This window comes from Panthera pardus, unplaced genomic scaffold (genome assembly GCF_024362965.1).
Source record: "Panthera pardus isolate Hobbes unplaced genomic scaffold, ASM2436296v1 HiC_scaffold_7, whole genome shotgun sequence".
In the NCBI taxonomy this organism is placed as follows: Eukaryota; Metazoa; Chordata; class Mammalia; order Carnivora; family Felidae; genus Panthera; species Panthera pardus.
The window spans coordinates 61,966,153-61,987,303 of record NW_026527002.1 but is presented as its reverse complement, the minus strand read 5'-3'; the positions used below and the strand labels follow the sequence as shown (position 1 = coordinate 61,987,303).

The following is a 21,151-nucleotide window of genomic DNA, read 5'->3' as shown; positions in this document are numbered from 1 at the left end:
GTAATAGGGCTGGTTCACCTGGAGTGTTCCTGCAAGTTACCATGAATAGAAGGTGTGAGCAAGCAAGATCGCGTGTGCTCTCACTCCAGCCCCTTGGGGAAGGGGAAGTCCTATCCCTTCATCCTGCCCATCAAGTCCAACCGGAACCTGTTGAGCCTTTTGCATGTTGGTGTGACTTGACACCTGTTTAGTTTCTCCTGAGATAGTCCTTTTTCTTTAGTTGCCAGGATTACTCTTCCCAGAGAATTTTAAGCTGCTCTTTTTCTTCTCTGAAATCATTATCTGACCTTTTGTCCTCCTACACTGACCTGACCCCTGACCAGTCACTTTTTTTTTCCTTTTTTATTAATGGAGCTGCTCTGTGTACATGTACTCAGACGTATATACCAAGGGTAAAGATACTTCTGATGAAATCAGGATCATTAAGGTGATATTAGCAAGAGCAAAGGATGTAATAAAGCAATAGTTACCATTTGTGGGGCACGTACTGGGTGCCAGGCGCTGGGCACTTTTCTTCTAAAGCTAAATTATAAAGACGTTACGATTATTCCAATTTCATAGGTAAGTTAACCTTAACCTAAAGCTGAGTAACTTGCCTGAAGCCACACAGCTCAACAGTGGAAGAGCCAGGTTTATTCAACTCCAAAGCCTGTGGTTTTACCAACTAAGCAATAATTAAGGTGTAGAGGGGAAACTGCGTTGTGTGTGATGTACGAATCCTGGTTTTCATGTCTCCTTCTCCATTTTCATGGTGGTCTTAACCAAGTTGCTTAGCATCTCTGTCTTTCCCTCCCTCTCCACGCCCCTCTTTTTTTCTTTTTTGCCCTCCCCTGTCCCCCTCCCCACTCAGGGTCAGCTCAGGCTCCTGAGCGTTCCAGGCCAGGGCCTCACCAGTAGACACCGGGGAGGGCTCTGACTGTGTGTGTTTGGTCCCCCAGTGTCCTGGCTGGGTTTGGGGAGGGCCCCCTGAGGGTGGTGGTACTGAGCCTGGGGGCAGAGGTGGCAGGCCGGCAGGCCCAGAGTATAGCACATATGGGGGCAATACATACGGGCCAGCACGTGAGTCCAGGCCCGGGTGGGACGAGTCATGCTCAGCCTCTAGCTTTGTCCAGCGAGGGCTGTCCGCTGGTGCTGCGCCCAGTGGGACAAAGAAGGCAGAGGTGGGAGGACACTTGGCCACCCAGACGGAGGTGGAGTCAGCTTCAGTTTTGGCAGTGTGATTTTCCCCAGGCCCCTGGAGCTGTCCCCACAGCCCTGGCAGGGAGAGGGGGCTGGCTAGGCCCTGGCTGGTGAGGGAGCAGCAGCAGCACATCCTACACACGCCTCCCTGGGCCACAGGGGTTGTGGGTGGGGCAGGGAGTGGGGGGACCACTTGCTCATGCAGACGTGGGGGTCAGAGCTTAGTGACCGCCCCCACAGCACGCACTCACATGTTGAGGCAGCGGGGTGAGATGGTTACTGAGGGCGACGGATGGACTGACCAGGGGCAGGTGAAAGCATCCCTCCTTCTAATTTCTAATACCTTATCGATAGGGGAGGAAGAGTCCCCCGTATGTTAATTTGGTACCACCGCTTCCTCTTCCCTTCCTGGAATACCAGATTGTAGTGTGTAAAGGCTTCCTAAACCATCAGTCACTTTTCCCCCCCGTGGTACTGTTTGACAGAGAATGCCGTCAGCTCACCTGTACAAAGTATGTTACAGGGTGCACGTATTTGCTTTTATCTTTATCCCTTCATTCCTCAACTCTCTCACTAAAGTTGTTTGTGTATTTGAAAAGCTGTTCTTTTTGCCTTCTGACTATGCCTCCCTCCCCCATTTCACTTTAGTTTGTTCTTTTCATTCAGGATTGTCACTTTTCAAGTCTGTACTATGTTACAATACTACCATTTTGTTTACTTAACAATTGTTAAAAATGTTAATGCCAAAGACCCCTCCGTTGTGATGGAGGAGGGCACTAAGATAAAAATGGAGATTGATGTTCATTGAACATTTGGCAGATGCCATGTGTCCTATATCAATATAGCAAGATGTCATGTGTCCATCAATATAGCAAGAAAGTAGAACTTGGACTTGAATCAGTGGGTAGCGGTGTGTTGGGTGGGGGAGAGGTATATGAATCAAAACAGATGAATCAAAAATCATTTCTCCACTCTATCTAAAAGCATATCTAGTGTCTGTATTGTTTTGTTACATTCTTAAGGTAGATGCTTACTGTTGTGGATTAAATAACCTTAGTGTTGAGTCCTGAGTTTTGATACTTGTATATTATACAACCAAAGCAAGATTTAGAACATTTCCATTTGCAAGAAAGGTCCTTCTACTTTTTGCAGTGAAATCTTTGTCTTTTCCATTTGGCTCTTGAACCCATCCGTTGCGCTTTTCCTTTTGGTTATTACATTTTTTAGTTATAACATTTCCATTGGGTAGTTCTTTATGTCTTCTGTTTCCTGCAACTTTGTTTCTTGGGTGAAGCTTTCTAGTTTCTCATTTGTGGCAGGTGTAATTACTCTTTGAAGATTTTTATCTTGGCTGCTTTCAAATATTTGTCAGATCTGAGATTTCTGTCATCTTGGTGTTGGCATTTGCTGATTGTCTTTCTCATTTACTATGAGATCTTCTTGGTTCTTGGTTATGAGTGCTTTTTTAATCAAAATTTGGACATTTTCATTTTATGAGACTTGATCTTATGTAAAACTTGTTTTAGCTGGCTTTAACATCACTCTGGCTGGGTATTACCTGGGAGGTGGGGCCTCCTCATTATCACTGGGTGATGGTGAAGAGTCCTGAGTCTCTCCACCAAGCTTCCTCTGACACTATCCCAGGAAGGAGGAGGCAGTCTCATGGCCTGGTGGAAGTGGATGTCCTGCCTCCTCACCTCAGCTCAACTGATGCTGCAAGGGTGGGGAAGTGGCCTTGATAATGGTGGACAGATCAGAAATTGTGGGCTCCCTATGTGGCTTTCTATGACCCCACCCTCTAGGGGGTTTTGGAGTACCTAGGTACAGCCTGGTGAGGGTGGAAGTCTAGGCTCTCCACTCAGCCTTTGCTGATACGGGTGGTTGGGTGACCTTTTTTTCTGCAGTGTAAACTACCTACTTCTGTCTGATACCTGAATCCTCCATCTAAAGCTTCACAGAAGCTCTGATTATATCTGCTGTTGTATTCTCCTCATGAAAGAGAGGAATTAACGTTTGTGCCTTACAGCTTGTCCATAGCCTTTCCCTGCGCTGATGTTGACCTATGTAAGTTAAGTGTTGTTTTAATTTCTGTTGTATTGAGATTGCTTAGTCTGTTTATCATGAGTGGGAAGGGTGAAGGTTTGCTGTGGTGATCACACTTAAGTTAGTCTTTGGATGAGCAGGGTTCCCTTATAGCAAACTGTTTTTACAAAGGTGAAATCATCTCTAAATGAGTGAGCCAGGGTGAGTGTGCTTCATGTGGCTCAGAGGGGGCAGTGTGCTGACCCATCTACATGTGGTCTGAATATCTGTCTCGGATGGACAGTCATGAAGGCTCAGCTCCGGTGGCCACACAGTAGTTATCAAGGCTACCTATGGGCAGACTTCTGACGACAATGGAGTATTCTTTAGGTTCAATCCTTCATGTCTCAGGATATCTGCTCCCATCTCTTCTCATCAGCAGGTTGCCTTTCTCTCCAGCCCCCTCGTAGTAACAGATGGGGAGCCATCTATTACTGGTCAGTTGCAGACTTTTTGGGAACAGACATGTCCTTTTTTAATGCCCTTGAATTACTGGTTTGGAAATTTGTATTTTACCCCTATTCTTTTTGATAGGAAAGGACTTCAACCTGTATGTTGAATGTTAAGCTTCAATATATATTGTAAATATATGTTTATATTTTTATTATGTGTAATCCCTATCTCTCTCTCTCTCTCTCTCTCTCTCTCTCTCTCTAAACATATCTGTATCTATAGATACAGATAGAGAGCGAGAATATACCACATTTAGCTGACCAAGGAGAGGTCTGGAAATCCTATTCTCTTTCCACATAGCCTGACCAAAATAATAAAATCAAACATAATTGAGCTCATTTAAATTGCCTGGGAGTGGGGGAGTGCAGCATAAGTAGGTGAGTCCCTCAGACCCATGAGGCTCTTCCTTGATGTTATGATGGAGGGGGCTAGAGTGCTCAGATCCCACTGTCCTCCGGGACATGGGGGCACTCTACCCTAGAACAAGGCTCAGCAAACTGTTTTGGTAAAGGACCAGTTAGTAAATATTTAATTTTTGCAGTCCGTTTGGTATGTCCCAACTACTCACCTCTACCTCTGCCATCATACTACAATGGCAGCATAGAAAACGTATAAATAAGCATAGCTATGTTTGACATTTGAGTTTCATATAATTTTCAAAGATCACAAAACATCCTTTTTAATTCTTTTTTCCCCCCCAACATTTAAAAATGTAAAAACTGTTTTTGACTCATAAGGCATATGTAAACAGGCAGTGGGTTGGATTTGCCCATCGACCCTAGTTTGCTGACCTGCGTTTGTAGATATGTGCTGGACAGGTTCCTTTGCCCAAAGAGACATTGTGCCCTGTCAATTAGCTTAACCCAAGGTTGTGCTTCTTGGCACATTCCCATTCATTCCCATTCATTCCCATTCATTCATGCATAAATTCTTTTTTTTTAAACATTTTTAATGTTCATTTTTGAGAGAGACCCCGAGCACGAGAAGGGGAGGGGCAGAGTGAGAGAGAGAGGGAAACACAAAATCCAAAGCAGGCTCAGACCCGGAGCTGTTAGCACAGAGTCCGATGTGGTGCTTGAACTCACAAGCCGTGAGATCGTGACCTGAGCCGAAGTTGGGCGTTCAACCGACTGAGCCACCCCAGCGTCCAATGCACACATTCTTATGAGTGATCTAGGCACTTTTCTGGGCACCGGAGGCTCCTCAATGAGTAAGAGTTATGCCCTCAGGTATTCACTGTATCATCTAGATTGATTCTACCTCTGATAACATTTTTCTTGATAACAGCATGTACTCATGTTACATGTATTCATGTACGTGTACCTCCTCCTTGCTAAGGTATTGCTATATTCAGCTTTTGAAGTCCTAATGGGAGTTAAGAAACCCAGAGCAGAATATTTTGCTAGGATTCCAGTTTTCATTTTTATCCTTTAGGAAGAGCTAAGCAACGATATATTGTTAAAGTGGTATCATGTGTCAGTTTGGAATGGTTCATCTGAAGTCCCAGAAGAGGCCTGATTTGGTGTTGTCACAAGGGATTACTTTTCTCATGTAGTGTCAAGTCCGGAGATAGGTGGTTAAGAACCTAGTTTGAGCCACTCGGTGATGGTAGAGCCTTTGTTGCTCTTAGCCTCTTGGCTTTCATGTTTATAGCCTATGATCTGTAGCAGCTCTAGATACCACCTCTCCATTCAAGGTGACAAGATGGTGAGAAGGGTGATATAAAAATTCGTTCTCTTCTGTCACTTCCAGAACTGCATCTTTACACATCAAACTTCTGCTTCGGCCCCATAGGCAGGAATCTGTTCACAGCTACAGATAGCTGCAAGGGGGGCTGGGAAATTGAGTGCCTTTGTGGGTACATTCCAAGAGTCTCTAGGAGAACTTTGGGAAGTGTTTCCTACAAAGAGAGGTCTCTTGGATTACCTGTAGAGGTCCAGATTACTTGTAGAGGGTAGTGCTGTGCTGAATTTGAACTCAGAGTATGATAAGGCACTTCTGTTAATTAAACACATTTAGAGAGTATCTGCTATGTGGTTATCTTATAAGAGTGGTTTGAAACAAGGGCTGTGTTTTCCATGAACTTTAGCAAAAGCAGGACGTAGAAATGAAATTTTAAACGATCTCCATTCCAATAGATAATGATGGGGATTGAAGTACTCTTGTTTCTAAGGTCATGTATTTATTTAGCAGCGTTTATTGGATGCCAAATATGTACAGCTGTTTAGTCTCTGCAGGCACACAGACCACCATGACAGTTTCTCCTCTGCAGAAGGCAGTCAAGAAAATCAGTTTGACATCAGTTGTCTGGTTCTGTGACTTAACATATCTTTGAATTATACAATGAGATAGGAAACAACTTTTATTTGCCCTTTTTGAAAAATAAAAGCTGTAAGTTTTCCTAAGAAGGGAATGGCAGTGAGTAGGATTGAATTGGTATCTTTCCACCATACCTCTGCTTATTCTATAAACAATGATTGAGTACTTACAGTAGGCACTTGGCTAGGCACTCGGTTTGTCAAGCTTTAATGAGCAGTCACTTGCTTCAAGGGGTTCCTAGTCATAGACTAAGCCGACATGTTAATATACTCTTGCGGTGCGTTGTGTATATATACATGGGGTGGCTGGGGGGAATTAGGAGGGGAGAGAATAAGAAAAAAAGGTGAATTGTCAACATTGCTTAGAGAGGATATAATGGTTGCAAAATCAGTTAAAGCTTCACGATGAGAAGAATAGATTATTTAATTTCCTGAAGGATCATCCATGAAAATAAGGGAAGAGTATATTTTGTACAAAGATCAATTCTGTCAAAGTGGAGAAGCACCAAACCTCTCAGCTACAGGCAGCATCTGTGTGGTGGTAGAAACCCTTGGTGCAGGATCTGGAGCAGCCTGCTGGACCTTGGGGGTGTTTGCACAGCGTCTCTGTTAACAGCAAAGCCCAAAATAAAGGAATCTTCAGCTTGAATGGGGCTCAGCCCCTTGTTTCACTGCAGAGAGAGAGTGGTGTGGGTGGGGATTGGAAGACCTGGAAGCTGGGTGACTTCTTGGCAAGTAGGAGGCACTTGTTCATGCAAGTGGAGCCAGCACACCCCTTGGTTCTCTCGTCATCTTGAGACAAAATGCCTGGCACTTCTCCATAGCCTGTGACTGTGAGCTAAGTCCTGTCAGAATGGGATCTTTCAGAGGTCAGGTCCAGCAGGGTCTAGGCTCACTTCCAGCAATGAAACACCTCTTCTGCTAGTCAGACTGGGGCCCCTTTTTGCAGCATATGCCCTTTCCAGCAAAATTCTAAAGTAATATGATAGTGTTGAGCTATCCGTGTTTTTTTGTTTTGTTTTGTTTTAAAGAAAACAACATGTTTTGGTTGAAAATCACAATGAACTTACTGAAAAAACTCTAAAACTTGTGAATAAAGTATTTTTGGAGGGGTGCCTGGGTGGTTCAGTTGGTTAAGCGTCTGACTCTTGGTTTCAGCTCAGGTCATGATCTCTCTGTTTATCAGTTCGAGCCCTGCATCAGGCTCTGTGCTGGCAGCGTGGAGTTTGCTTGGGATCCTCTCTCTCACTCTATCTCTGCCCCTCCCCTGCTTGCTTGGTCTCTCTCAAAATAAATATCTTTGGAGTTTCTCTTTCCAGCTATGGAGGCAATATGGGGGAATGAGATGAGAGGGAATGGGCTGTTTTTGTTTTTAAATTCTTTTTTGTTCTAGAATATGTGTAGCATAAAATTTATCATTTTAACCCCCTTTCAGCGTATGACTTAGTAGCATTAAGTATATTCACATTGTTGTGCGACTATCACCTCTATGCGTCTCGAGGACCTTTTCATCCCAAAGAGAAACTGGACTAAGCACATCCCCATTCACCTCTCCTCCAGCTCCTGCTCACCACTGTTTGACTTCATCTGTGTGAACTTGACTACTACAAGTGCGTCGTATACAGTATTTGTCCTTTTGTGACCAGCTTATTTCACTTAGCATGTCTTCAAGGTTCATCCTGTATCAGAATTTCATTTCTTAAAACTGAAAAGTCCACTGTATGACTGAAAATTCCGTCGTATGTATCACATTTTCTTTATCCATTCATCAGTGGACATTTGGGTTCTTTCCACCTATTGGCTATTGTGAATAATGTTGCTGTGAACATGGACGTACAAATATCTGTTCAAGTCCCTACTTTCAATTCTTTGGTTGAATTGCCAGATCAGATGGTAATTCTGTGTTGAATATTTTAAAGGAATCCCCAGCTGCTCCCAGCAGCTGCACCATTTTACATTCCCACTAGCAAAGCACAAGGGTACCGGTTTCTGAGGGAATGGGCTTTTCCACACGAGAGACAGATGGTACCTTTGCTCTGGCATCTCAAAACATTGTGAAAACTAATGTCCCTGTTGACTCTTTTAAAGGACTATTTATGAAATCTATTTGGTTTTTAATTCTTGATTTTGAAGAGCTTAGTATTAGCAACTTTAATGTGAAAATTATTAGGGCGGCCCTGGAAGGAAAGACCACAAACAGCTTTCGATGTCAAATCGGTAACTAGAAATCAGTAAGGCACAGAGTGGTCCGGAAGCCCGGGGAAACAGGAAGAGGGTCTCCAAGCCGACCTGTGAGCTGCTGAGCCCATTAAATTGAGTAAATAACTTGAGTGAAAACAAGAAAGGGCAGTGATGAGGACAGAAAAGAGGACTCAAACAGGGGCACCTTTTACATGATGAACAAAGAAATGGAGGTCACAGCTTGTAAAGAGGCCATTTGAAAGTTGCTTGATTTGTAAATATTAGGGACATGAAATTTCAGGGAAAACAAAGCAAAGCCTGTCAGAAATGGTTTTAAATAAATAAACCTAAGCACAAAACCTAAATCAACTACTGGGTTTGCAGGCGAGGAGGGAACAGCTATGGAGGATTAAAATATTTGTGTGAAGAAGGTGACTACGTGTGTAGAAAGTCAAAACACCGTAGTCTGCCTCATGTTTATAGTTCTCTTACATTTTGAATGCTAGGTATTTACCAGCCGAGGGAAGTTTCCTTTTGATTTAAGGCAGGGCTGTATAAAAAGAGGAGATTGCTGGTTCATTTAGCAGCTGAATAAATGTTTTTTTTAAATTTATTATTTTTTACTGTATTTTTGAGAGAGTGTGAGTGGGGAAGGGAGGGGGAGAGAGAGGGGAACAGAGAATCCAAAGCAGGCTCCACGCTGCAGCACAAAGCAGCCCCAACGTGGGGCTCAAACCCACAAACTACAAGATCGTGACCCAAGCTGAAGTCGGGTGCTCAACCAACTGAGCCACCAGGCACCCCTGAACAAATGTTTCTTTAATGCCTATTATGTGCCAGGTTCTAGACTGGGGAGAGGAGGTCATGGAGGTGACTAAGGGCCTGCCTTGAAGAGCTTGCAGGGGTGGGAGACAAGGTGTACAGATCAGTGAGGTAGACCTCATTACAGCGAGGGAAGTGAAGCACCAGGGCACTGTGTGCATGGTCGAAGCATAGCTAAGTGGTTCTTGGTCTGGTATCCAGAAACTCCTAGGTGGCTTTCTAAGGGTCCGAGCTGACACATCGGGTGAGTGGACTTAGCCTCCCAAAGGAGGAAGTAAAACTGGGGTGAAGTAGAACCTCTTTCTAGGAGGAGGGACCAGCATGAGCAAAGGTGAAGGAAGTATGAGAATCCAGTTTGGTGGGGGAGGTATTGGGAGAACAGGAAGTACTGGAAATTCCCAGCAAGTCAGTGGTATTCTGAAGCTGTAAATTTCAAGGCAGCTGGGGATCAGTCTGGAGAGAAAGATCAAAGCTATATATTTTTCTTCCTCTAGTGTCCAAATCCATCCTGTGCTAATCTCTCATCTCCTTTTATAAGAAAAAAATTTTTTAATAGTCATGATTTTAAAATACTGTGAATATTCGTTGCAATAGGCCATTCTTCGGAGATGGAGAAGCTGATCTGATATTAACAGTAATGAGCCTTCTGCTCTTACAGATTTTGGCTGCTCCATTCTCTTTCTCCATATACCTGAAGTTGGCACTGCTGTTGGTTCTCCAGCATCTATTCCGCCCCTGCCTTCTTGAATACTAGCAGTGTGGTTTGAGAAACTGACTCTAGCAGAAGGGTCAGCTGGTTAACAGTGATGCTACCTCCACTGCCAGGGTTTTAGTTCGTTAATAGGTATGTGATTCACCTTGAGCTGATGGGGAAAAAAAATGAATATTTGAAAGAGGATTAGGGGAAAGAGAACCAGACAACTGAACTGTCACTATTTCTAGATGAGACCCAGAAGCTTGTAGCTCAAGGTGCCATGAGGGGACTCAGGCTTATGATCTAGGTGATGTTCTGGATAGAAGAATGGCAAGATGAAAGAAAAAAAATAAGAATCCTTGATGAATCCTCTGCTGAGCTGGCAAATCCATGAACTCTGAACCTGTACCATTATTGGACTTCCTTTTCTGAAAGCTAATAATTTTCCTTACTGCTTAACCTATTTTGGGTTGCTCATCTGAAGCTTGAAATCATCCATATCCTAAATGATGCTTGATCTCTGTGACCTTCAGTAGACACCTGCATGACTTTGTGACTGTGCACCTTGAGTCTCCTCTCCCTTACCTGTGAAATGAATGTAATTATGTCTTATCGAGTTTTTATGAAGATCATTTGAGATCCGGCATAAAGCCTGAGGGAGGAGGTGTGAACTAATACATGTTGAACATCTATTGTGTACCATGAAATGGGCTGGTTCTTGGCTCTAGGAAGCTTAGAAGCTAAAAGAGAAATTCAGATAATTTTCATATTGAAAGGTACAAAGCCACATGCATATGGACCTTTGTATAGTTAGGTAAGGTCATCGATTCAGTATTTGAATACTTCCTGTTCCAGGTACAGTGATCTAAAATGGGGTGGAGGCAGGGGATGAGGAAGAGATTAAGGGAAGGCATATCTGAAGTGTTCTTTAAGCCAAAACCTGACAGATGAGTAGGAGTTAGGTGAGGAATAGGGAGAACATTTCAGGCAGAGAAACATTACGTACAAAATCTGAGAAGTGTGAAAGAACTTGATGTGTTCAAGAAGTAGGAAGTGTGAAAAGGAAGTGTGTGGTCAGAGTACAGTGAACGAAGGATAATGTGGGTGATGAAGTTGGAAAGGTAGAAGGGAACAGATAATTCAGAGCCTTGGTGGTCATGCTAAAGACTTTTGAGTGATCTAGATCTAAAATGAAGCCATTGGAAAGTTTTAGGCCAAAGGGTCTCACGATCTGACCTGTACCTTTTTTTTTTTTTTTTTAATTGGGTTTCAGGGCTCAGTCGAGGAAGAGCAGTTAGGCTGGTCAGCATTGTGGGTGAGAGACGTGGGTGGTTCGGACCAGGGTGATGGCAGTGCAGATGGAGCCACATGGATGGATTTGAGCAGCACTGTGGGTGTAGAGCTTGCTGGACCTGATGATAGATGGAAGGGATGTGGTAAATCGTGGAGAGAGTCCTGCCAAGGATGACTCTGGTTTCTGTGGAACTGGAAAAGGCATTTTGGGGGGTAGTGGTAGAAAATCCAAGATTCAGTTTTGAACATGTTAAATCTGAGCTATCTGATACTGGAATTAGGGTGTTGAGCTCCAGTTTCACTTAGGTCTGAAGCTCCTAACAGGTCTATCTAGGCCGTGGTTAAAATTTGGACGTCATCAGCAGGTTGTTGATTGTGTCCGAGTGTGGGAATGAATGGCTCCTCTGAAGGAGAGCATGGAGAGCAGGAAGGGAACCCCTGCCTCACTTCTGCGAAGCCAGCCCTCTTCTCTCAAGTGTCACATACTCTCTTGGAAGCCTGGTAAGAGGAAGCCCTGACCTGAATGGGGTGTTGAGTAAGGGAAGAATTGTAGAATTGCAGCAGTTGGCTAAAAGGGAAGCATGCTGAGGGGAGCCTGGGTGGCTCAGTCGGTTAAGCTTCTGACTCCTGATTTCTCATGGTTTGTGAGATGGAGCCTCACATCGGGCTCTGTGCTGGGATTTTTCTCTCTCTCTCTTTCTCAAAATAAACCTTTAAAAACCTCTATATGTGTGTGTGTGTGTGTGTGTGTGTGTGTGTGTGTGTGTGTGTGTGTGTATAAAGGGAAAAAAATGTGTATATATATATATATATAAATATATATATATATATATATATATATATATATATATATATATATATATATATATAAAGGGAGGCATGCTGAGAATGGAGGGAAAGTGAAGATATTGAGTAAAAGTCACCAATGAAGTAGAGTCCTGAGTGGGATGGAGGAGTGAAGGTTCTGGCCCTGAATCCTCTGAGGCCAGAGGGAAGGGGATAAGGAATTTAATTAAATTTAAAGGGGTGGAGTCCCAGGGAGGTGAGAGAATTTACTACCAGAAACCTTGAAGCGTGCGCACGCGCGCGCGCACACACACACACACGTATTGTGTGCACGTGCACATGCACACCAAGCCTCACACATGCTGGATGCTTCGTGGAGGTCATCTGCGGGGAATGTATGGTTCCTGCTATTTCTTTGATGAATGCTGGGTACTTTGGAGGGGCTCAGTAAGTATTTGTTGAATAAATAATTATGCTCAGAAAATGAGCTGTAGATTTTATTTATGGTCCTATCCATGTTAGGATGTGGAGAGGGTAAGGCAGGAAAAATCTAGGCTTGACTCCATTGAATCCTTCACTTTGGTCTTTCCTTCTCTTTCATGTAGCTGTAATAACTGTTCTAAAGTCACTTGTCCTTTTGTTTGCCTCTTCTATTGGACCATAAGATCTTGGAAGGGAACATCTGTCATATATGAATCCATGTTTCCAGGATCTAATCCAGGGGATGTCTCATGGTACACGCTCAGCAAATAGTTGCACAGTCCATGCAAGCAGGGGTACTTGAGTGGATGCTTGAATAGATTCAGAGGAGGAGGGAACAAGCACTCTTCCAGATGGAGGCAGAGATAAGAAGCTGAACTGCAGGGGTTGAATGAGTTGCATGTGTGGGAGGCAGGAACGAAGTTGCCCGATTTGGTAATCTCATCTGTGATGTGGGCATTAGTAACTTGCTCAAGGTCAAACAACTTGGAACTGATGGTTTCTGGATTTGTGCTGAAATCTTTCTGACTTGAGAGTTCAGGGTTTCCTCTATGCCATGCTCCCTCCTCCCCAGATCATTTCCCATAGTTATCACACCACTTGTAAACTTACCACTGCTTTGTTTCTTGCCTCTGAGGCCACACGAAATACTGTCTGTCGTGGACGCCTTCTTTGCAGGACTTGTTTTCAGTTATATTTTTTTCCTCTTTGCTAGCTCTCCACTGTGGCTTGAATCCACGGGGTATTGATCATCCTGCCCGTGCCGAAGGTATTAAACTACAGATTGAAGGTGAAGGTGTTGAATCTCAATCCATTAAAAACAAAAATTTTCAGAAGGTGCTTGACCAAAAAGGAACCCCCAAGCGACTGCCAGCAGAAGCTGAGACTGCTAAGGTAGGTAGTAATCCACTAAATTATGGAGATTGTGGAAGCTGCAGCTTTGATACTTTGTGGTCCAGCCACAGAGAACGGATGGTCCTTTCACTCCGTCCCGGTGTATCTTCAGTTAAATGAACACCGACTGCTTCTGGGTTCTAGGCAATAATGAAAATGTTGACTGCATCCCCTTTGGAGTTAAACACGTTTGTGGTCCATGTCCTGCCATGAGTATGGTACAGAATGGGCTATTGAGAAAGATGCCCTGGACTTAAAGGTGAAAGGTGTGTTTGCCAGGCTCACGCTTACCATTTTATGAACTTAAGCATGGCATGTGATTATGCAGGCCTTAGATTCTTCTTCTATAGAATGGTATCATAAAAACTCCCTCCACCATGGGTAGAACAGATGAAATAATAGCATGCATTGGAAGGATTGTGCAAAAGGTCCAGTGCTGCTTGTGCATGAGGGTCTTTGGCAGACAAACACTGTTAATTAATCACTGATGTTTTATTCAGTATATCCGTGTATTCCGGGTACTGTTTTAAGGACTCTTGATATACTGGCCTACTTTGTCCCTATAACAATTCTGTGAGGTAGACCATCATAAACAGAACTCTGATGGAAGATAGAATGATCCTACTTTGTTTTAGGATGCTTAGTTCTTTTTCGTTTTTAGTCTTAAATGTAGGTACATAACATACATACACTGGTAAAATGGGGCTTGGAGGGTAGATGGTCCTCTAGTAAGGACCACCTCTTCTAAAGGTTTTCCACAGTGGAACTGGAACTTGATGGATTCTTTGTGTGAAATCAGTAAAGATGCTCGTGTCAAGCGCACAGTTGAAGATGTTCATATTAGTTTGCCCCTTGGAAATTGAAGAAACTAGTCTTCATGTGGTGTTCAGTTTTTCCCTTCTGCATTCTCTGCAGAGGAATTTCCTTTCAAATGTTTGCGTGAATGAATATGTGCGTGCCTTGGAAAGCAAATGTTACAGTCAGCCAAGAAAAACTTGAAGTAGAAAGGTCACTTTGCTGTCCTATAGGAACCAACTCCCTCCCCACCCCAAACGTCTTCCAAAATCAAATGTGAATGTCTCTGCTTTATCCACAGTTGTGAATAACTGCTACTGTTACTTCCCTTCTTTAGTGTAGATAATTAAAACCGATGACCTTAAGTGCATGCCTTTGTGTGTTGTAGAGTTGGGAAATGATTAGCAAGGATACTGTAGATATTTGGCCCTAGACATTTTAGTGGAAAGAAATTGCATCTCCTAGGAAATTGGTCGATGGTTGAAGTTTGGTTTGTGAGGAGAGTTGGAAATAAGTGAGCCCTGTTATATTTAAACCTCCTCCATCTCTGATGCTACACAGACGTCTTGAAAGAGCAAGGGGAAAAAGTGTATGAAGGATCTTCTTTAGGAAGATAAATAGCTTGAGTGGGATCTTTTTAGAAGGATGGTTAAAATATTAAAAAGTAGAGTGGAGGAAAAGAAAATTGCTGGTATTTGTCTGATTTTAATTCAGTTTTAAACATTTCCAGATCATATTGCTGGTCTGTTTTCCAATAAAAAATAAAGTTTTATTTAAATCTTATATGATTTGATTACTTCTGAAGTATTTGGAATATGTGATACTGTAGTAATTCCTGAATTTCACGTTGATAGCATTTGCTTTTGCCTCTAGATCACTTTATATTTGCTTTGCTGAAAGCATACTTCACTGAGAATAAAGTAGTCTATAATGACCCTTTTCTCAAGCATAGTCCACATATTGGAAACCAGATTCATTTGAATTACCCAGATCATCTACAGTGTAAGGTGTTAAGGGGATTGAGTATTTTCACGTTGACATCATATTTAGAAGTGGACAGACCAGAAGCCTTAGTAGAGCTCAGGCAAGGTATTTATTCCCTTTTTCATGGAGGACCCGAGGACAACTGTGTTTGCTGGGCAGACAGAATTAAAAGTAAGTACCATAGTGTGATTACTACAGATGTACAGTGTTACAGACACTGAACCTTCCGTGCCACAGTGTGAACTTATTTTGTGTGTGTACAAACACCTTTAAAGGGTTTTTGTTGCCTTAGAGGGTTATTGGAGGTGCAAGTTTTCTTTTTTTCTTGAGTAAGTAATTGAATGTTGGGTAAACTGACCTACTCTAAATAAAAAATCTGTTAGAAATGTATAAATTTAAAGGCACTCAGTAATGTAAATTGGTACAACTTTTCTGGAGGACAGTCTGATAGTAGCTATCAAAATTTTAAATGTGTGTAACTTCTGAGCCAATAATTCCCTCTAGTAACTTGTCCTAAGAAATAATCATCCAGATGTGCAAAAATGCCTACAGGACAATGGTCACTCTGGCGTGGTTTATAATATGAAAATGTTGGGAACAGCCCAACTGTTCATTCCTAGAATGCTGGCTAAAGGTACTATGTATATTCATGCAAAGGAATAGGATTCTGTTCCTCCCTTTATAAGGGTAGGAGAGACCTGTGGATTCATCTTAGTCTGTTCAGTCTGCTGTAACAAAATACCATAGACTAGGTGGCTTATAAACAATAGAAATTTATTTCTCACAGTTTTAGAGGCTGGGAAGTTCAAGATCAAGGTGTCACCAGAATCATTGTCTGATGAAGCCCCACCTCCTGTTCAGGTGGCCATTATGTCACTGTGTTACATGGTGGAGAGGGACAAGAATGCTCTCTGGAGCCTCTTTTAGAGCACTGATCCCATTTATGAGGACTCCACTGTCATGACCTACGCATGTAAAAGGGCCCCACCTCCTAATACCATCACAATGGGGGTCAATATAGGAATTTTAGCAGAACATAGACATTCAGTCTACAGCAATATTTATGTGGGAACATAAGTGTGATGATACTTTAAAGTGAGGGGAAGAGAAGGACACAGTGTGTATAGCATGTCCCCATTTATGTAAAAATGTCTGTTTCTGAATAAAGACGTCACTGAGTCTGGAAGAGTTTATTGCACAATATGAACAGCGGTTTATATCCAGAGTTGAGATTATGGGGGAAAACCTTCTCTTCACTTCTGTTTTGAGGGGGTTTTTTCTTTTGTTTTTTAAAGATATGCATGCTTTTAGGTGTATTGACTTCAAATCCCTTTTCAGATTGCTCTATTTATTAACTTGAGTAGCTCAACTGAGACTTTCCTATTTGAGTCGATATTGGGCCTTTTAGGGTGCTGATTTCCTCCCATGGCTTCCAATTCTTGTTGGTAAGTTATTTGCCAAAGGAGTAAGTTCGTTGGGGGACTTTTTGCCTATATGTGCCTTGAGTTGTGGAGACCATTTGGTGTGGTGCTTTTGCTTGTCTCCTGTTGAACTTTTTGAGATGTAACAGCTCTGACCAGTGTTACATTACAGTTCAGTTTGACTTTGGATCCCTTTGCTATTGATTATGCAAATCAAGTGGTCCTCCCCCATCTCCCCATCCCATATGCACTTTCTTGTTTGCAGGCTTCACACGAACCTGGTTCCAGCTTCCCGTCATGCCTGTGGGCCTTGCCACTTGGAGTCTAGCCATGCTGGGTTTGAAACCAGTCCCTCTCCATGTCACCTGTCCCAGATCCCAGCAGGCATAGTGACCTTCATGCCACCTCATTGCTGCGGTTTTCTGACACCTAAAAATTTCTCTTCTGTGACTTCAAGCTTGGCTTTACATCAATTTAGAGATTGATTTTCTAGTGCCTTTAAGTTCTAGAACCCAAGGAATGGGAGATTGTAGCATGACATGCTTAATATACCATCTTGACTCTGAAATTTGTGTTACTTTCATAATCTAAAGATACATCTCTCTTTCTATTTTATGTTCTTGAAATAATTATCTTTTTTGCTTCTCTTAGAATGTGATTTTGGAGCCATTGACTCTAATCCCCAAAAGACTAGGACTCTCATTCCAGAAAGACGTGGTTTCTGCCAGGAGATGCCTGTAGCTCTTACCATAAGAGAAACCAATGGAGAACCAAGCTCACTTTTTTAAAATTTATTTATTTATTTATTTTTGAGACAGAGACAGAGCATGAACGGGGGAGGGTCAGAGAGAGGGAGACACAGAATCTGAAACAGGCTCCAGGCTCTGAGCTGTCAGCACAGAGCCCGACGTGGGGCTTGAACTCATGAACCATGAGATCATGACCTGAGCCGAAGTCGGATGCTTAACCTACTGAGCCACCCAGGCGCCTCCCAAGCTCACTTTTAATTAAGCTTTATAACTGGGCAGCAGTGAGTCTAGTTGGAAAAAAAAATGGAGCCAACTGAAATGTTGGATCTACAAAAGATACTTACCAATGTAAATTCTAATTGCTTATGTGCACTTGGGACTCGAGAGAGTACACATGCCATCAGGGCTGCAGTTACAAGTTCAAGATGGGAAAGAAAAAAAAAAGAAAAGCCATGTTAACGGTTAATTTTATGCTACAGTTGGATTCAAGGCAAGAGATAAGAAGTATAACATTTTTATCTCCTATGGAGGTGCAAAAATTATAAAGGTACACATATGGGGGAACGTACAGCCACCACAGATGAGAGCCAAGGTGAGGGTCTTAACACAGAGAAGGCACAGCCTCTGTTGTCCATCAACTTATTTTTATTCTTAATCTTTTTACCATTGTAGTCACGGAGGCCCAAGGCCAGCTCCTGGTCCTGCAGACCAGGTATATGCCCACATAGAAGTTTCCAAGGAGACAGTCCTATGAGAGACCAAGGTCCTTCCTGGAGAGGCCCTGGCCTGAGGTTTGTTCCCCCTTTTCTCACAAGCCGTGGAGATGGAGCAGCCAGAGAGAAGGTGTACCAGTAAAGTAGAACTTGACCTATGTTGTGAAATATGGGTAAAGCTCAAATATGCAGCAGTTAAGAATGGAAGCGATGAAGTCTAAGTACCTTGAGCCAAGGTTTGGCAGCAGACTTCCTCAGGTGTGCTCAGCAGCAGTCTCCTTAGAGTCAAGATTCATGTTTTGGAAACAGGTTAGAACAATACGTTGGAGCCAAGTTTATGGGATGTGAATGCTAGGATGAGGAATGTGAGTTTGTTTTCTGCCTGCACTGCTCAATATGGTAGCCACTAGGCATATATGGCTATTTACATTTATTAAAACTGAATACAGTAGATCTACTTCCTTGGTCATACCAGCCAAATTTCAAATGGGCAGTTGCCACATGTGTCCAGAGGCTATTGTTTTGGATAGCACAGACCTAGAACATCACAGAAACTTCTATCAGCCAGCACTGTCCTGATCTGTAGAAAGCTATTGATGAGACACTTGGGTGGCTCAGTCTGTTAAGCATCTGACTCTTGGTTTTGGTTCAGGTCATGATGTCATGGTTCATGAGATTGAACCCCTTGTCGGGCTTCATGCTGACAGCACGGAGCCTGCTTGGGATTCTCTTCCTCTGTCTCTGCTCCTTCCCAGCTCTCATGCAGGACATGCCTGCATGCTTGTTCATGCTCTCTCTCTAAAAATGAACTTTAAAAAAAAAAAAGTTACGTAAGTTCTCTGGGTATAGGAGTAAAATGAGAAAACAGTATTGTTGACATTGTCTCTAATTCTTGTCCTTGGGTCTTGGAGGACGTGTGCATCAGTCATAAGAAAGGTTGAAATAGGAGTCTGTTTGAGAATAATGTTCCCAACTGTTCTGATGGTTGCGATTTCCATTTCCATGGCAACTCTGGCTATGGCATAAATCAGCCTATCAGCAGGCAGTATCCTGCCTGTTCCCTGTTGGAATTCTGGGATGTATCCTCACCAGTGGCCTAAACACAGCATTGGGAAATGAGAAACTTTTGCCTTCTAGACTTGATTTTCTAGGTGCTCACAAGGAAACTCCCTTTCTGTGTTCTTATGCCTATAAAATAAGGGTTTCCTACAGTTTGTATTTTTTCTTGCCAATGATTCTAATTTGCTAGAGTCTGTAAAGTGGCACAGAGTGATAATCAAGAGTCTTGGTGGATTTTTGAAGATGGCATTTTGAGTGTCCCTCATACATGCATGACTGCCTTGTATTTTTTTTTTTTTTAATAAAATACGTATCCCTATTTAGCAGCTAAGAAAACAAAGCGTTCAAATGAGTTGCCAAAATTTAGTTTCTGGCTAACAACTAGAGAAAGATGGCATTCAAGTGTAAGTCAAATGACTCCAAACCCAGGGTTTTTTATTCCCTTGACATTAAATGTACAAATGACTTATTTATTGGAAAAGAAAATATAATCTGTTATACTGAGAATCTGGCCGGCTGGGCTGAAAATGAGGTTAAAAAAACACTGCACGTGATCTGTATTCCTCAGAGAGAAACACAAAATCTTGATCTCTGTTTTATATAAGGGAGAAGCAATGCCAGGATCTAAAACAGTGAATAATTGCCTGCATTTGGCTTTGGGATGCATTATGTGAATCTTTGGCAGCAGATAGCCTTTTCTCATTAGGCTAATATTAGATTTAGTTTGTATTTCTTTGGCACCAAGTTAAAGGAGCTGGCCTGGAACTTGGTGCTGGAGGCAGGAGGAGAAAGCTTGGTGCTTTGGATAAGCCACAGGCGGATAAATGAGAGTTGACTGGAGATGGCTGGTGGACGTTTGTAACTCTGAGCAAGAAGCATTCCTTTGGGATTAAAATAGAAAACTAAAAGAATTTTGACTTGGGTTAAAAGGTGAAGGGTGGATTGTACTTAACCTTGATCAAATTACATTGCTCAGCTGCCTCTGAGAAGGTCTATGGCAATTTGGGGATAGAATGATCTAATTCTTGGCTCTCTGTATTTCTTGGCTTGGGGAGGAAGCATGTCTCCAAAAGAAGCTGCCAATCCAATATAATGTCACCAATGATATGAAAGGACATAATGCATTGGAAATGTAATGAGCACACACTTTAAGAATTGTCAGAAGGGTCAGAACAAGAGAGGCAAGCCAGAATGACTTCATGCTATGTGAGTTCCAGGGCCCCAGCACATATATACTGGGCACTTGGAAAGCTCTCAGGAGAAACTATAACAAGTCCATATTTGAAGAGGTAAGCATTTATTACTGAAGTATCAAGCTCTTAAAAGCGTAAGAAATAGGGTGTATTTGCACCAAAGATTCATGGTATGGTCAACAAAGAAGGAACCTTAGGGAGCATCTGACCACCTAATTTATAGGTAAGGAAACTGACTCTAGGCTTCTCCAAGATTTGGAGGCCAGTAGTGGCCCAGTCTAGTCTCAAATATAGTTCAATACATGGCCAGTGCTCTCCATTCTATCATGCTGACAAATTTATGTGAAACAAGTTCTTGGAGCCATTTGGTTAATGGTACTTTTCTGGTGTAGTAAGACTATGATGTGTGCCATTTGAAGGTACAGAATGAAAGGTGCTGCTCAGGAAAAGTGGAGCCCGTAACAGCAGGTGGATCAGAACCAAGTTACAATTTCACTGACCATTTTGACATAGCAGAGGTAGGCCTCTGGAGGAGAGGGCATTTGAGTTCTAGGGATGGCCTGTCTGATGGCTCTCTGCCCCAGTGCTTTTCTTTTCCAGTCTGAAATGTAAAGATCAGTAACCCACTATGGAAGCAGTTTAAAGAGTCCTTAACAGAACTGAGTTAAGAACCTCAGTCAGAACTGAGATATTTCAGGAGAGTATGCATCTACATGAAGGCAAATGTATATCTTGGGCCTGAGAAAGAGACAAACATAGGTGGGACTCAGGACAACAGTGAGCTTTTGCTGTAGTTGTGATGAAGAATCCTAGTCCTCAATGACTGAGGTTGGAAAAGCTTAGCACTTAAGGGCCTTAGTTAACCCAGCTGAGTAAGCTTAAGAAGCAGGTAAAGCGGAGTCACAGGTTCAAGTGTGAGAAGGAGTAAGATGAACATTATTAGAGGGCTGTGGGAGAAAGCAGGGTTTGGCCTTTGCCTGCAACCATAGCTAAGGGCTATTGCTAGTTCTTAGGGAGGGGCATTACAGTTTAGCAAATACACATCTTCCCAGAGC

The 21,151-nt window shown here is 42.7% G+C and overlaps 1 protein-coding gene across 6 annotated transcripts in view; it reads left to right on the top strand.

The window, feature by feature from the left end:
- SAMD12 (sterile alpha motif domain containing 12) overlaps positions 1–21,151 on the top strand; it is a 382,200-nt gene that overhangs the window by 24,334 nt on the left and 336,715 nt on the right. For 2 of the 6 annotated variants that reach the window (XM_019459978.2, XM_019459977.2), the window contains exon 2: positions 13,004–13,182. In XM_019459978.2, coding sequence (XP_019315523.1) covers positions 13,004–13,182 — 179 coding nt within the window. Of the gene's footprint in view, positions 1–11,255; positions 11,524–13,003; positions 13,183–21,151 lie in introns of those variants that run through there. The other 4 variants (XM_053896129.1, XM_053896128.1, XM_053896125.1 and 1 more) reach the window with 4 other exon arrangements.